At 44.8% G+C, this 12627-nt stretch overlaps 2 protein-coding genes across 2 annotated transcripts; one reads left to right on the top strand and one right to left on the bottom strand.

Moving 5' to 3' along the window:
* Window positions 1-734: 734 nt before the first annotated feature.
* Window positions 735-4871, bottom strand: alg2 (ALG2 alpha-1,3/1,6-mannosyltransferase). The gene is made up of 5 exons (XM_079752074.1): window positions 4716-4871; window positions 4252-4423; window positions 3933-4070; window positions 3636-3803; window positions 735-2594 (listed from the first exon to the last, which is right to left on the bottom strand). Exons 2-5 carry the CDS (start codon window positions 4420-4422, stop codon window positions 1854-1856), a joined length of 1218 nt encoding a protein of 405 aa, XP_079608200.1. The 5' UTR covers window position 4423; window positions 4716-4871; the 3' UTR covers window positions 735-1853.
* Window positions 4872-5214: 343 nt separating this feature from the next.
* sec61b (SEC61 translocon subunit beta) lies at window positions 5215-7845 on the top strand. Its single transcript, XM_079731333.1, has 4 exons — window positions 5215-5332; window positions 5710-5807; window positions 6498-6602; window positions 7236-7845. Exons 1-4 carry the CDS (start codon window positions 5330-5332, stop codon window positions 7321-7323), a joined length of 294 nt encoding a protein of 97 aa, XP_079587459.1. The 5' UTR covers window positions 5215-5329; the 3' UTR covers window positions 7324-7845.
* Window positions 7846-12627: the final 4782 nt, after the last annotated feature.

The following is a 12627-nucleotide window of genomic DNA, read 5'->3' as shown; positions in this document are numbered from 1 at the left end:
TGAATGTATTTATACCTTAACTTATGCCATTATACTGCACTTTAAGGCGATCTGGATTGCAAAAGGCAAACCGTGAGGGCTGCGGACCGTAAAATGTATTATTAGTATAATAATTGTGTAAATGTGTGCAAATGTGTAAGCATGCAATGCTGCTAGGACCATCGCTATGACTCCACTCGTTAGTTAGTATAAATTTGACCGCCTTACCCTCCAGCCCCCCTCATCCTCTCTAACTCTCCTCAAAATATCCTTCTTCTTGCGCACTTACTGTACTTTGTATGCCCTAGCACTTAAAAAACGCATTAAGTATTGTGTAGCATCTTATCCTTCCTACTTTGGTTGTATACAGGGTATGGGATCACCAAGTAATTGTAAGTGCTTGGCTCTTTCTTCTATGAACATCCTTACAGTACTAACAGCAATATATTGTTACTTCACTTTCTTCTGACAAATGTACTTACTTATTGTAAGTCGCTTTGGATAAAGGCGTCTGCTAAAGCCCTCAATGTAAATGGAGGCTAATGGTCAAAACTTTTCTATTTACATCTTTCTAGACTCTGTACAAGACCAAGGACACAGAGAATGTGATGGCGACCCAAACGTTTCAAAGGATGATCCCTGAGATGATCCCCACAGAATCTGAGTCGTAAAGATCTGTAAAGACCAAAGGAGTCCAACCAGTGTCTTGCTTATACAATCTTAATTACTGTGATTTAATTTCGGAAATAATCAATCTGTAGAACAACATTGCCCGGCAAAAAAATATTTCTTTCAATAAAAACATAGGTGATCCCACATGAACTACTCTTCTGAGCCTCTTGTCTCACTCTCAAAGAGCCTCCGTTAGCAGTTATTAAAGGCCAGGGGGGAAAACATGAACAAAACAAACTAGCCAAGAGTGGGGAAACTATGTGTCCCCTTGTTTATTAAGAGTTCTCCAGGAATGTCGATATGTGCCGGGCCATACAGTAGTACAGCCAGAGCAGTAACAACCTTCTGCCTTTCTTCCCACTGATAACGACCCAGGCCCTAACAGACATCAGCCCACGTCTGACAAAGCCAAACGCTTTATCGCCCGCTAATAGCGTCCGACGCAGCCCCCGTCCAGACAACCCGGGTATTGATCTGGGGCATGTGAGCGTCCGGGCAGAGGCCTGCTCCTCACCACATTCCTCCCCCTCACGGCTTCTCTCTGCTGTGAGACCGGCCCAGACAAAAGAGAGCCTGCAAAAAATTTCATTCAAGCAATCAATTTATTGGCTCCAGTCATTTGTTGGGATCTTGTTTGCGGTGGCGGGCCCTCTCTTGCACATGTGCAACTGTATACTGCTGCACATTCTCTCACACAGACACACATACACACACTGAGGGTGGCATTTTTCCAGGGGCAGGATGGGTAAACTCGTTACTCTTTTCTTAATTGGCACAGAGATTCCGTCCCTCTTCCTCTCAGCAACCCCTCCAGGGGAATGCTGATTAATTGTCCTTAGAGTCCTCATAATATCCTCTGCCACAGAGCCCCCTACCTCCGCACCTCTTCATCACCTCCCGTACGCAAACACACACACACACGCACACAAAGGCTGATAAATGTATAGGTCGGTGCTAATACATACAAACACAGCCAGAGCCTTTACATCACTTCTGTCTTCCTTTTCCAAAACACAACCCCCCCCCCCATCTGTGGCCCTTTACCTGGCCCCTCAACCACCAGTCTCACAGTTTAATGACAGATAACGCTGCTCCAGGGAACTAGATCAAAGCTGAGGCCAGTTAATACTATTCAGAGCTTCTCTCTCCTCAACTGCCACCCTGAGACCACTCACTCCTCTAACTCTGCCCCAGCAATGGCCTCACTGGCTCAGCCTGAGGATGTACCCATGCAGCTGGTTTGAGAAGGCCTCTAGGGAGAACTTATCTTGCACCCGCTTCCTCCCAGCTTGTCCCATACCCCTGCGGAGCTGGGGCTCCCTGACCAGCTTCTCCATGGCCTGGGAGAAGGAGGCGGCTGTGGGCTCGCAGAGGAAGCCTGTCTCCCCGTCCTCCACACTCTCCAGTGGGCCCCCGGAGCTGACGGCGACAACCGGGCAGCAGCAGTACATGGCCTCCACGGGCACGATCCCAAAGTGCTCCCTGCTGGGGGTGTAGAGCACGGCCGCGCTGCCCCGCAGCAGCGCCACCTTCAGGTCATCCGAAGGCGAGCGCAGGAAGGTCACCTGGTCCTCCAGGCCCAGGCGGCCCGCCAGCTCCTTCAGCTCGGCGTGGTGCTGCAGGTTCTCGGCCACGCGCTCGTCAAACCCCCCCGCCACAACCAGGTGGACACCCGCCATCAGGGCGGAGGGCAGCGCGTCCCTCAGGGATGCCAGGGCCTCCAGAGCCAGGCCCAGGTTCTTCTTGCGCTCGTAGCGGTTCAGAGACAGGAAGAGGCAGGCGGTGCCCTCGGGCAGCAGGCCGGCCATGGCCTGAGTCCCCTCGGAGGGCTGGTCAAAGTTGACCGTGTTGAGGGAAGGATAGAGCACGTCGATCTGGACCTCCTTCAGGCTGAGGAACGTCTCCCTGAAGACCCCCGCCGTGAACCGACTGTTCACTACGATCTGGAGAGAGGGTCATATGGAGTCATTCAAACCAGTAATATATTACAAATATTATACGAATAATGGTCATCGTTTAGCTACTCTCCTGAGGCATGCTGGCAGCCCAAACCTTTCTTTGTTTACAAGAACGTTACTATCGATACTCCCAAGAACCCTCCCATCACGCCAGCCACACAGCTGAGGTCTGCTGGCTACTGTCACACAGCTGCACGGCCTGTTAGAGTAGACACTTATTTTCTATTCTGAAAGACAAGATCTTAAGCATTGAGACTTTAATTTGTGTAGGCATGAGTGCCTTTGTAGGCATCCTCCAGTAGGCATCCTTGAGATGATGCCTACCTGGTCCTCAAGACCTGCCTCTAAATGTATAGTACGTCTCTTGGGATAAAGGTATCAACATCCTAGTTATTGTAGTAGGACCATTTATGTACTGGCTGTTTGTCCTTATTTCAGCCCATTCAGTTTTTGGTTATATAACATACAGTCAGTTCACCTTTCTCAACTTATAGTAAATCAAGCTACAGGTCCTTTAGAAACAGGGGGGCTAACTACGTGGTCACAGTGTGGGGTCAATATCTGGGAGGGATCAAATCGTTAATATTTTGGTCGGGGATTGGCTCACTCACGTTTCCACTGTTCTATACCTGACAACAACTCAACTCTCATGAGATTTCAGGACGAGACTTGATTGGACACAATAACAAAATAGATTGGATGAGGCGAAAAAATATCTTATTTGTCTTTAGGAATCCTTTCCAAAGTGCTGTCAGATACTTAGAATAATAATCAAATAATATTATTAGAGGACATACATTGATGGGGCGCCAATTCCCCTAGGGTTACACTGGAGTGGGCTGCAATGGCTGAATGCTCTCCCCCAATTCTGGCCCAATTTCAAAAATGGTTTTCCACAGTCAGTCACTAAGGTTCAGGTCTAAAATCTCTAATCTTTAACCCCCCCTTGGCAATCGCTTCACTAGAAAATAAGAGACAATTGTCCAAAGGCTTCCGAGTGAGCATTCTGTCCCTATATCTCCCTACCATATCAGCCATCCCAGTAGTGCGTTCCTCCATCCAGTCGATGGGAGCACGGTAGAGCCTCTTCAACGCCGACTGCCTCTGGGTGAGGAGCTGGTCTGGGAAGTGGCAGTAGAACAGAACCTTTTTCTTCCGACGGGACAACCTCAACACTGGAATACACACGGACACCTGGGGAAGGGACCATTGTCACCATCGATAGGAAAATCCATGTGACCATCACATCCTAAAGGACACGACATACAAGGTAGCAAGTATCTAAAAACAGTGCTCCGATGGAGATTAGTTATGAAGACTTGCCTGATCACAGAAGATGACGTCATATTCCAATCCGCTAAAAAATACCAGGTATAGAGCCACATAGATCATTCTCAGGTAGGCACACAGGGCATGTAGGTAGCCGCAGACACTAGTGGGCAGCCAGTCACCTACACACACCTGTTAGAAAAGCAGGCAGTGTACATTTAATGTGGTTACTGTGGAACTTGACAATATAAGTCCAATAACCAAATAGTCTATATTACAGATAAGTAGTCCTTGTGTGTGTGTGTGTGTGTGTGTGTGTGTGTGTGTGTGTGTGTGTGTGTGTGTGTGTGTGTGTGTGTGTGTGGACACCCACCACTGGTAAATCCCGGTCCAGGGTCTCGGAAAAGCAATGTGATGGATTATAATGTGCAGTCCAGATTTGGACGCTACAGCCCTTGGACTTCAGGGCTACAGCAGCATCCACCACCAGTCGTTCAGCTCCACCTATTCCAAGGTCGGGATGGAGAAACACCACCCGGGCCATCCTGGCAGCAGAAACAAGTGTTACTACCTTAGTTTTAACTCTTACTCAAGTTGAGAGATCGTTCTCTTTGTGTTTTCGTTGTCAAAGGCACTCAAACGCGTGTCATAGGTGACCAAGTGTACAATAACAAACAGAAAAGCGCACGTAGATATAGTTTTAATTCACAAGTTTTGAAGTTGTTGAATTGGCATTACAGTGAGATTTCTAGATTTCTAAGTCAACCACAAAGACAACGTTGCTCTGTACATTATTTTGGGAAATAAATCTCAAAATAACAAGGCTGTAAATGTTACCTCTAGATCGCGCCACTGCACCCTGTTACTAGCAATGTGTTGAAAGCTCCAGATTGAGACCCTGGTGAAAACTAATCAGTTTATGTGTTTCTCTCGACTGACGCGTAAATATACAGTGTAACTGTGATGGGAGTCGGCCATGATAGATCCAGCTCTCTCATTAAATCCTATGGATTAGGGGCTCCTGTAGGAACCACAATGGCGCCTAATTCCTCCAAGTATGACAGCCGCTTCCTGTAAGACACGTCGGCACTCCTTCAAAGCTTTAACGTATTTGCCGTTATAAAAAATCTAAACTGTTTTCATTTTATAGTATAAACATATTAAATTTAGGACCTTTGAAAGGTATTTAAATAATCGATGTTATTCGCACGCCACTGCGTTTGGCGAGCGTTGCTGTATTTGTATCAGTGTTTCTCTGCTGATCAGGCTTCTCTCTGGACTCCTTTAGGGGGCTTTGGTTTTGTAGTCGTGTCCTTTTAGACGAGCGTCATCTCTCCTAGCTCTCTCACCAAGTGTGTAGAAGTAACGCCGGCAGCCCACTCACATTTGACGTGGACATAAGCTTCAAGCAGTTCTCCAAGTTCAGTGTGTGTTTTGAACATTAAAGCACAATGGTAAGACTTCTCTTCCGCCTCAAATTGTGTTGATGTGCCTCGCAGTTTCATTAAATTCTAATGCGTCTGTATACTATACTGCCCCTCTGATGTTAGCATAGCCTGCTTGCTAACGTTAGAGCTTCTCTGTGAGTTAGCAGACGTGGCATTCGTTTAATTTATAGAATAGTCCATTCCTCTGCTACAATTTGAAAGAAATAACCTTTTTACAAGGTTATTATTACCCGTCAATAATGTGTTTTGTATGTATATGTTATAACATGATTCAGAGGTTGTACCTATTATCTTGTAAGCCCTTAGCCAGCAATCAGGTTGAACGGGGAACATATGGCCGTACACATCCACATCCAATATCTTGGTTTTCTTTCCTCCTGTAGCGTGTACCAGCGGCAAGTTCAGCCAGCGTCGGGGCCTCTGGCCGGTCCCCAAGCAAAACCGTGGCCCCCCGGGCAGCAGGCTCCACAGTCAGACAGAGGTGGGCACTGAGGCACCATGCAAGCTCTTGAGTCCTCACAAGTTGGAAAAACATGCAGATAACCCACCGTTTAACCCTGTCATTTTGATGATGTTTCATTTCCCTGGCCTGTCCATTTGTACAATAACACGGTTTACTTTTTTTTTTGTCAACTTAAGATACACACAAACACACATACATGCACTCACAAAGAAACTGGCAACTCTGCTGCATCTATTCTGGTATGCAATTGAGTTATGCTTAATGTATTTCAAACACTATGTTAACGGCATTAGATGGATGCTGTTGCTCTTGGCTTAATCATTGTGTAATCAGAGGCTCATCTGCGCTCTTGTGATCATTTGCAATGTAATCATCCTCTTCATTGTCTCATTAACCTCTATTTAATCTCATCACACAAATAAACAAGCAATGAATCAGCAACACCCCGTACCAAGTAGAGATCACTGTACTGTACTATTTGTACAATATATGATGGCACTGTATTTAATTCATTAATGGCAAATATTTTTTTATTTCTTGTGTTTACAAGGTCACTGAGCAACACTTTGAGAGAGAAAAATTTTCATGTTGGTTCTTTCCTTTCGTCGTCGATAACTTTGTTTTAGTATAAGTTTCCCTTTCAAAAAAGTCAAATATGATTGGTCTATTGGACAACTTAACCAAACCAACCATGTGTGCATGTAACAGGAAGGCCACCAGCAGCAGCACACGCAGCGCTGGCAGGACAACGTCCTCAGCCGGCACTGGGGGCATGTGGCGCTTCTACACAGAGGACTCGCCAGGACTCAAAGTGTAAGTGATGCCAACACTTCATGTGTGCACTGGCGAAGTAAGGCCCTGCACAAGTGACGTAGGTTTATGTAGACATCCAGCCACAATGGCTGCACTTTTTATAACTAAACAGAATTTGACTCCCACAGTTGTGGAATCCGTTGCGTCAAACACGAAAAAATAACCTTATCCCTTGATATTCATAAAGAAAACCTCATACCGTTTACAGAGCTTTGATCAATAATAGTACCTGTCAGATATTGAAGAAGCACTCTTGTTTCCTGGACTCCGGGCTCAGGTCTGGTCCATGATGCTGGGTATAGAATGCATGGAAGTGGGGGTAGACGGGCTATACAACGCTGTCTCTTGAATGTGTGTTTGTTCCGGCGTTGGAACTGGCCTCAAAGCTTCATTAAAGGCTTCACTCTGAAAGGTCAACTCAATTACAGCCTCCTGTCGGGGAGAGGAGGTGGCAAATAGAGCACATGGTTGGCATGGCAATGTTGCTACTTAGCAATACATCCCACGACCCCGCCCTCCCTCAGTCTTTCTCTCAGCCCCTCCTGGGTGCAGAAGCTCATCAACAAAGTTGGTTGCTGCAGCAGATCTGAAGGTGTCCAGGATGTTGATGATTGTAATGTTGTCTCCTGACAGTGGGCCGGTGCCGGTGTTGGTAATGAGTCTACTGTTCATCGCCTCGGTCTTCATGCTGCACATCTGGGGGAAGTACACTCGCTCCTAAAGGGCTCTGCTGGACTCTCGGACCTCGACCCCCACACACTGCTACAGCTTCTTACCACAGCAGACCGGGACCAAATGACAAACAAACAAAAGTGTACTCCCCATGTCCTCTTCATCCTCCACCCTAACACAACCATACACAAACCACAACAACACAAAGTGGCCCATGACAACTTTTTGTACAAACTGGGTTTTTGGGGTCAACAGTATCTGCTCTGATGGGTCTGTGGGGGTATGAGCGCTGTTGCTTTTGTCCCTCTCCCCTCTTAAAGATGGTTGTGGACGTAAGTCAGGAGGCCACTTTCCCTGGCGGTGTTCCTGTGTGTTGACTGCTGACCAGCTGCCTTGCAGTTCTCTACTGCTACACGTTGGTTAACACAGGCACAATTAGTACCAGCCCCTCATTACTCTTTGGAACTCGAAATTGGAGCCTTTATTATAATTTTTATTTGTTTTGGTAACTGTATTTGTACAAATTAAATTGTCATATTGTACAATAAAACACAATGTATGTTTAAATCAATTTGCCCCTTGGTCTTCATGGCGACTCTATGAGAAGATAGTTGAGTATAAATTAAGTGGTGATATTGATAGATGAAACAAGGTGTCCTGCCAGATGTAGATATATATATAGATTCAGATGTTACGTAACAGCTGGTACGATTTGTAAAATCAGCAGTATGATGTTTGACATGTCATTTTTATTTTATTATGGCTGACAGTATTTTGAACGTCCTAGATTTGGTATGCTCTGTGTAAAGCACGGTGACTCTTATTCCTCCGCTGTCTCAGGGGACAAGTTTGCCTTTCTGAGTCATGACTAAATTGTCATTCTACTGCTCTTGGAATAATTCCCATCAAGGTAGGCTGGCCAACATTATGTTCAACTTCATATTGAAAAGGATTGTTATGTTAGTTTATTAACACACTAGTCTAACAAAAGAAAGGTTTAACATTTTTTAATGGATTAGATTAAACTATCAAAGGCAAATGATGGGGGGGGGGGGGGGTGATATCAATGCATACCGCGTATACTATCTTAGCATCAGGGTTCCTCATGGGAACTCCTAACCTGGCAGTGTTATCGCCATGCTCAAGATATGGAGCTAGATAGGGTACCACTTATCAAAGACTTGGTGAGGCCCAACTTCTGAACACAAAATTAGGAGTTAGAAAAGATGATTGTTTTTTGCCTGGACTACAGACATGAACACATAATATGTTGTATGTATGTTGAGGACCTGAATTCTTTAACATTTAAAATATTTCCATGATTAATATTTTTAATGATAGGCTGCTCTACCACTCTGTAATCATAAAGATGGACAGCGATGTGTTGCACAGAACTGAGGGAACCGATTTCTCCGTTTAATTGAGTCCCTACAATTGGTCCGGACGTATCAAATCAGTTTCCTTGAGTCTTAAGTGACAGCACTTTCATGAAAAAAGATAAAAGCTTAAAAAGCTGATTCTTTTAAAGGAACCACAAGATTGTTATTAATTCTTGTTTGCAAATGCTTTTACGTAAATAATGATCAAATCATAATTGACCATAAATGTATTGGCAAGATCATTTCAGATAAGCCAAATCCACTTTTGACTTTGGGTTTGTTTGAATGCAAAGAGATTTTATTTAAATATAGATATTGACATGTTAATCTAAATTCATGTTTCTTGCAATATATTTCAATGCATGTTATTATATTTTGTTACGAATATACATTGATATAATAGAGGCCTACATTACTACGTTTCCTGTAGGGGGAGCACCAGACTGCTTGAACAGCGCTCCGTCAATGGCCCTCGCGGAGAGTCGAGCGTCGCGACACGCGGCTGGGCCTGCCCCCTGGCTCAATTCATTCTAACAAAGCATTGAATTTGTATGTGAATTCAAGTATAATAGCATGTAGGCCTAACGTACCTTCAACTGCATTCGTAATGCATTGAACACATGCCATGGATTTTTAGATGTTTGAAATTATCTGATTGAAATTCTGGACAGTGGACCAACCACGCATTTTGAAAAAGACAATTCGTTTCTTATTGTTCAGTGGACCGTTTCTGCCTGCTTTCTGCCGACAGCATGATGCTTTTTTGTAATTGTATTGGAGTTTTTTAACCAACCTGCATCTCCAGGTCTTCTGTGTTGAATATGAAACCACCAGCTGGGCCTGTCTCTACACACACACACACACACACACATGTGGGAGAGAGACAGGGAGAGAGAGAGAGAGCTTGTTCATCGGGTTTAACGTTTAGAGCTCAGATCCTGTTCTTTAATTAATTCTGTTGCTATGGCTCTGCCATCCCACCAGCTTCCAGTGTTCAATGCAAACTCAGGGACCACACACACTCTCACACACACACACACACACACACACACACACACACACACACACACACACACACACAGACAGATTCACAAACTCCATGGTCCAATACACGGTGGCACAACACGGCAGCGTGCCAATAATTCAACGCAGCAATTAAATATGAAGGAGCAGAGACACCCCCTTCCCCCACCCCCCCCACACTCATGCTACTGCATGAACAGGACAACCAACCTGGTATCCCAACGGCTCAGGATACAAGAGCCACGTATTATTAAGACATTCCCTTATTTCCCCCACTCTGTTACTTTGCTCTGTGGTTTTTGGTGGATGGTTGAAACGTACAGGTATGGATGTGCTGTATGTGATGTCCATGGTTAACAGACAGGTGTGGATGGACCCCCTCCCCTGTATGTGATGTCCATGGTTAGTATGCCCCGGCAATAAGACCTATTCAGCATTTAGTTCAGTATAATTTGTCCATACATTTCCAAAAAAACGTCATGGGTTCAAACCAACAAGTCCATTTAAGGCTGAGAGGAACATGAGGAGTCATCGAGGCCTTGACTCAGTTCTGGTCATCGATCAGGTGAGAAACAAAAAAGACATTCAGCTGGTGGTGCTCTTTTGCAAAACAGTTGGGAGGGGGGATCAAAATGATTATCATTATTATTATTACTTATAAATTAGATTATATAATATTAATACATAAATATTCTCCCAGACATCTTCAGTCTCAAGTCAAAATACAATAAATAAATTATTATAGTTCTGTAAGTCGACGAGACAGAGAGTCTATATGGAAAAGAAAAGACCAGAGAGGCAAGAGACAGAAATATACGAGAGGTATATCATGCAGTTTTCCTCTGCGCTCTTCCTCTGTATTTGTATTCTTTGCCTCTCAGAATAAACCATATCCTGTTAAGAAACCACAACGTTTCACAAGGGGCAGCCCCTAACACGCGCACAGACAGATTACCTCCCCCCCTGCACACACACAAGCACACAAACACACACACACACACACACACACGCACACACACACACACAAACACACACACACACACACACACACACACACACACACACACACACACACACACACACACACACACACACACATATATAGATATACACAGGATAAAGAAACGTATTACACATGTATATCGTTTCCTATCCTATCTCCTACCTTCTTCCTTAGTAACTTAAGCCATAGAAGAAAATCACTTGTTCTCTCTTGCTTTCTTCATTAATTGTGCACATGAAATATGTTCATCTTAGATTTTTTGTTTTTGCGTGTGAGTTTTTGCATGCTTGCCTTTGTGAGCGTGTGTGTGGGTGTCTTTGTGTGTGTGTGGGTGTGCTTGCTCATATTGTTCTTCTGGATCACATGGTCGGTAAAGCATGGCATTGAGTGGTGGTTGAAATCGATACACAGACCAGCAGAGTCCTGCTTCCAAAAAAACGGGAGAGCTGTGCTGAGGTTGGCTGAACAGCAGCCTGCTGTCCAGATCCTCTCCACACACCGGCCCTCTGGCACTCCTCTGCCCTGAACAACTGTACCGCAGAGCTGGGAACACACAGACTCACATACACACACACACACACACACACAGACACACACACACACACACACACATACACACACGCACACAGGTTCGGTAATACATAATGGTGCATATTGCTGGAGGGTTATTTGAAAATGTTTATGTATCAAAGGTATCAAAATAATTGATCACGATAATCAATAATTTTACTGCTTCATTTTAATGTGTTATAATATAATTGGCTTATCAATTACAATCATGTGTTTGGCAGAGTGTCTGTAGGTTGGTGGCCAAGGCTGTTTTGGTCATTCAGGATTGAATCAGTGACCCAGCAGCCAATAAGCCGTCAGATACTAGATGTCAGCGAAGCATTACCTTGCTGTGGCCTACTGGAAGGTGAAAGCGTGTTCAAAGATGAAATGATCCGCTTCATACTCCTGGCCAAATGGAAGTGGAAACACAAGGATTACAATTAGAAAACGAACATAAAGAATTATTTGGTAAATTTTTCAGTTCAGCCCACTCACTGCAGATTTTCAATTTGTGCTCAAATTGTGTAAGAAATAAGTAATTTTACAATTGTACACAATACAATACAATACAATACAATACAATACAATACAACTTCATTAATCCCACTAGGGGCAATTTGTTTGACACGGAGTACCATTCAATCAGAATGATACTATGTAATAGCTGCGCTGGTCTTCCCTAAGCTACTGGCATCGCCGACATGAATCAAGTAGACAATAAGAACCAGTATCCTCTCTGCATCTGCGCACGACAGAGAAGCTGAGCAAAATAAGTATGGCGGTCTGACGCGTCGCAAAGGTCCAACACTCTGAGAGGTTGGTGGAGGTTGAGGACCTCCTAGCCATCGCAGCAGACAGGAGACCAGCGAGCAGGACCTGGTGGGTTTGGTCAGAGGTGTGTTTACTGATGTTCAACAGTGAGAGAGGATCACCCTAACTGCTTCTTCCGCCCCGCAGGCCGGCCCCTGACGGCAGACTTCTGAGCGAGCAGAGAGTTTGTACAGTCTGTGTTGTCCACACAATAAAGACAGCATGAGTCTGGGGAGGGATAAGGTAAACAGGTCTCAATAGAAGACCTGGTTACCTAAGAGCTTTGTGTAACAGCAACCAGGATGTCTCCTAGAAGGTGCTTTCTAGACAGACAAAACTGGCTTCACAGATCGACAGTTAGGACGAACAACCAGTGAGCACCCACAATCGGTGACTTGTTACTTGTCTTCTTCCATCAGTCCTCATTTTAGTTGGTACCATTGTTGTAATTCATTTAATATCAGGAATTTAATATATGGAAACATGGGTCAGGCCTCCAACTGGGTCGTGGGTCGGGTCAGGTAGCAAAGGCCTCCAAACTGTTACACCGTGGGTCAGGTCAGGTAGCAGAGGCCTCCAAACTGTT

Source organism: Pollachius pollachius (genome assembly GCF_949987615.1).
Source record: "Pollachius pollachius genome assembly, chromosome: 1".
Classification (NCBI taxonomy): domain Eukaryota; kingdom Metazoa; phylum Chordata; class Actinopteri; order Gadiformes; family Gadidae; genus Pollachius; species Pollachius pollachius.
This window is presented reverse-complemented; position numbering and strand designations above follow the sequence as displayed.